Source organism: Nannobrachium achirus, assembly GCF_963921795.1.
Source record: "Nannobrachium achirus genome assembly, chromosome: 10".
Lineage (NCBI taxonomy): Eukaryota > Metazoa > Chordata > Actinopteri > Myctophiformes > Myctophidae > Nannobrachium > Nannobrachium achirus.
In genome coordinates this window covers 62,882,665-62,887,664 of record NC_137819.1, presented here as the reverse complement: position 1 = coordinate 62,887,664, position 5,000 = coordinate 62,882,665, and the positions used below count along the sequence as shown (strand labels likewise).

Below are 5,000 nucleotides of genomic sequence, written 5' to 3'. Positions count from 1 at the left end.
CAAAAAAAAAAGGTTCAAAGAGAACAGAGGTGAAGAAGCACGAGCTGCCTCTCCCCCCCCCCCCCCCCCCCCCCCCTCTGATGTGAGTGGAACACGGACCCCCCCCCCCCCCCGGCCCCCCGCCCCATCCCTATAGCAAGTCATATCGTCGTTGTCGAGGCGGAAACCTCGTATATCTCCAACTTTCAAATGTGTCCGTTCTTTCGCAAAGCAAAGCCCTGCTTCATCGTACAAGGCCGTCGTGCAAAAGTTGTGAAAAAAGCCGATCTACAAGCACACGCGAGGCGTTGTGCGCTTGTAGATCTGCCGTTTTCACTAGTTTAAATCCTTTTTTAAAATGATAAATGCAAAACGAACGGTTTTGGACATGCAAGGTTTCCACCCGACGACGACGACGATATAGAAGATGGACCACCTCTAGAACTATGCTCCAGTGAGCAGACACACTGAGTTACACACCCAGAGTGTCCCCACCCACACAGCGGCACACAAAGGAAGTACACACACACACGCACGCACACACACACACACACGAAACGGCCCATCAAAGACCCACAGACGTTAGACACACACACACGAGCGAGCACACCTGTAGGCGCGCGGACGTGCGTTCGCCACCGCACAAATTTTCCGTCACACTCAAGAGCACGCCGTACAGGATAACGCGTGCTACATACACGGTGCACAAGCGTCCAGGAATACGTACGCGTTCCACGACGCACACTGCGCCCCCATGCCCGTGCTAATTTCATCGACTAAAACTATGACAAAAACATTTCGTCGACTACCTTTTTTCACTGATGGAAGAAACAAGATAAAAACTAAGCTATGACCGATGACTGAAACTAAGACTAAATACATTGAAAATTTATTAAAATCTAAATGAAAACAAGACAAGTCATTTTTTACGTTTGGGTGTTGCGCTCTGAAACTAGCAGATCTACAAGCTCACTTGCGAGCCCGTAGTTGGGCTGCTCTCAAGCTGTCCAAATGAACCCCTGGTGCGTATACCTACCGAGACCGAGGAGGGGGTGATGCTCCACCAACGTCCAGCTGTTGTCGTCCAGACAGTGGCTCTTGTAGACCAGCAGCTGGCACACGTCTCGGGCCGTCATGTCAGCTGGGATCTCCACCACCTTGCCCGCCCCATCCTCGCTCCATACCTTTACGATCTGGAGGAGAAGAAAGAAAAGACGCGAACAAGACAAAACGGAACGTGGTTAAGCTGCGTGGCGACAGAAAAGGACTGCCAAGCAGCCCACCGCTGCTTGGCGATGACGACGCACGGCGGAACAGCGTTTCTTAAACTTTCTAATGGCAAGGTCTTCCCTTAACTCTGACAGTGTACAAATGGAACCAAATGGACCCGTGAGGGTTCATTTGGTTCCATTTGTACACTGTTAAGAGTTACAGACTCGTATGGGTCGATTTAGACCCCCATAAAGGAACCCACAGAGTCCCTGGAATCCACTTTGAGACCCACTGCGGTAGAAGTAGCGCCAAAGAGAATACGAACGGAACCAAACTGATGCTTACGAGTCCATGTGGCTGCACTTGTACTCTCTTTTGAGTTCAATTACAGTAACACTGGAGGATATACCGTAGCTGCCCACTCCATATGTTCAGAACGTGAATGTAAGCGGTCGGGTAAATAAAATACAGCAAAAAAAGGGGAGCAAAGTTCACGTTTAGGGAGCTAAAAAGGAAGAGTCAAAAGAGTTGTCAGAGGTAGGAATGACACATCACATTCCATAAAAGAAAATAACAGGTCAGACGTTCAAATCCACCAGAGACAAATGAGAGGTTTGCCGTTTACCTCCACCACCAGATCCTTTGTCATGTCCATGGGATGTCAGAACGACCCCCAAAGTCTCATTCACATTGTCGCCGCACAGCACAGCACTTAACCGTTCACAAAAACAACAACAACAAAATAAAAGAAACGCAAAGAAGAGATGCTTCGGAAAGTCCCGACGCCGTGCAAGTTCAAGCCTTTTGTCCGCGGCTCTGGCTGTCCACGAGCAGACACACTCACACACACACACACACACACACAGACACACACACACACACGCAGCAGACACGCTCTCAGCAACCAACATCCACCAGCAACTGGTCTGTGTCCGCGCCAGAGTGCACACATGAGCCTGTGCTCCAGTACCGATGCGCACGCGCACCCTCATACACACACACACATGCACACACACACACACACAAAAACACACGCACGCACACACACACACGTTATAAAAAACGGACACAAGCCGTGTACACTGGTTTCCTCTTGAACATGCCTCTATAAATATCATTGTTGGGAGCAGCAAGTGGGTATAGTTTACAGTTGAGGTGCCTCCCATTGTTGCACCATTTTGAGCCATTTCGGCGAAGTGCCCGGAGCAACGTTTGGGATTGTGTTTAATTTGGCTTTCCTCAGTCCCATGCTGAGACTCTCTACTCAAATAGAGTCTCTACTCTACTGAGTCTCTACTCAAATAGAGTCTCTACTCTACTGAGTCTCTACTCAAATAGAGTCTCTACTCAAATAGAGTCTCTATTCTACTGAGTCTCTACTCAAATAGAGTCTCTACTCAAATAGAGTCTCTACTGAGTCTCTACTCAAATAGAGTCTCTACTGAGTCTCTACTCAAATAGAGTCTCTACTCAAATAGAGTGTCTACTGAGTCTCTACTCAAATAGAGTCTCTACTCAAATAGAGTCTCTACTGAGTCTCTACTCAAATAGAGTCTCTACTGAGTCTCTACTCAAATAGAGTCTCTACTCAAATAGAGTCTCTACTCTACTGAGTCTCTACTCAAATAGAGTCTCTACTCTACTGAGTCTCTACTCAAATAGAGTCTCTACTCTACTGAGTCTCTACTCAAATAGAGTCTCTACTCAAATAGAGTCTCTACTCTACTGAGTCTCTACTCAAATAGAGTCTCTACTCAAATAGAGTCTATACTCTACTGAGTCTCTACTCAAATAGAGTCTCTACTCAAATAGAGTCTCTACTCAAATAGAGTCTCTACTGAGTCTCTACTCTACTGAGTCTCTACTCTACTGAGTCTCTACTCAAATAGAGTCTCTACTCTACTGAGTCTCTACTCAAATAGAGTCTCTACTCTAATGAGTCTCTACTCAAATAGAGTCTCTACTCAAATAGAGTCTCTACTCTACTGAGTCTCTACTCAAATAGAGTCTCTACTCAAATAGAGTCTCTACTCAAATAGAGTCTCTACTGAGTCTCTACTCTAATGAGTCTCTACTCTACTGAGTCTCTACTCAAATAGAGTCTCTACTCTAATGAGTCTCTACTCTAATGAGTCTCTACTCAAATAGAGTCTCTACTCTAATGAGTCTCTACTCTAATGAGTCTCTACTCAAATAGAGTCTCTACTCTAATGAGTCTCTACTCAAATAGAGTCTCTACTCTAATGAGTCTCTACTCTAATGAGTCTCTACTCAAATAGAGTCTCTACTCAAATAGAGTCTCTACTCTACTGAGTCTCTACTCAAATAGAGTCTCTACTCAAATAGAGTCTCTACTCAAATAGAGTCTCTACTGAGTCTCTACTCTACTGAGTCTCTACTCTACTGAGTCTCTACTCAAATAGAGTCTCTACTCTACTGAGTCTCTACTCAAATAGAGTCTCTACTCTAATGAGTCTCTACTCAAATAGAGTCTCTACTCTAATGAGTCTCTACTCTAATGAGTCTCTACTCAAATAGAGTATCTACTCTAATGAGTCTCTACTCAAATAGAGTCTCTACTCTACTGAGTCTCTACTCAAATAGAGTATCTACTCTAATGAGTCTCTACTCAAATAGAGTCTCTACTCTAATGAGTCTCTACTCTAATGAGTCTCTACTCAAATAGAGTATCTACTCTAATGAGTCTCTACTCAAATAGAGTCTCTACTCTACTGAGTCTCTACTCAAATAGAGTCTCTACTCTACTGAGTCTCTACTCAAATAGAGTCTCTACTCTAATGAGTCTCTACTCAAATAGAGTCTCTACTCTAATGAGTCTCTACTCAAATAGAGTCTCTACTCTAATGAGTCTCTACTCTAATGAGTCTCTACTCTAATGAGTCTCTACTCAAATAGAGTCTCTACTCTAATGAGTCTCTACTCTAATGAGTCTCTACTCAAATAGAGTATCTACTCTAATGAGTCTCGTCTCTACTCTACTGAGTCTCTACTCAAATAGAGTCTCTACTCTAATGAGTCTCTACTCAAATAGCCACAGTTCAGCTGCTTCAAGCAGACACACCAGGTGAACATACCTGAGATCACGCACGCGCACACACACACACACACACACACACACACACACACACACACACACACACACACACACACACACACACACACACACACACACACACACACACACACACACACACACACACACAGCAGCCTACATGCACACACACACACACACACACACACACTGTAAGCAGCCTACCCTAACACAATATTGTACACACTATATTGACACTTTATACACAGTTACACAAATACACAGATCATACCAACGTGAACATGCTTGAGTAGAGTGCAGACAGACATCAGAAAAAGTGCACGCAAGCCACACATACTCCAGCAAAGACAGCCGAACTGAGACTGTGCCTGTGTGTGTGTGACTGTGTGTGTGTGTGTGTGTGTGTGTGTGACTGTGTCTGTGTGTGTGTGACTGTGTCTGTCTGTGTGTACACACCCACACACTCCAATATCCTGTACCCACAGCAGGAAATTTTCTTAAAATGCGGTTTGCCTTGTGCCTTTTGCACAAAGCAACCACAGACGCACTGTTGAGAATGACATGAAACCAGGAGGGGGGGGGGGGGGGGGGGGGGGGGGGGCCCCCCTCACAGAGAACGAGGGCGGGCGACGCCACAGCTACACGGAATTACAAGAAACACTAAACTACGCCAACAACAGTGGCCTAACGTTTACACAAAACCAGAATCACCAGCAACACCGCGACACAGGATTCC

The 5,000-nt window shown here is 45.5% G+C and overlaps 1 protein-coding gene across 2 annotated transcripts in view; it reads right to left on the bottom strand.

Moving 5' to 3' along the window:
• The window catches only part of LOC308292600 (growth factor receptor-bound protein 10-like), a 74,953-nt gene that overhangs the window by 28,052 nt on the left and 41,901 nt on the right, over window positions 1-5,000 (bottom strand). For both annotated transcript variants that reach the window (XM_080734985.1, XM_080734986.1), the window contains exon 6: window positions 1,016-1,172. In XM_080734985.1, the coding sequence (XP_080591111.1) occupies window positions 1,016-1,172 (157 nt within the window). The remainder of the gene's footprint in view (window positions 1-1,015; window positions 1,173-5,000) is intronic.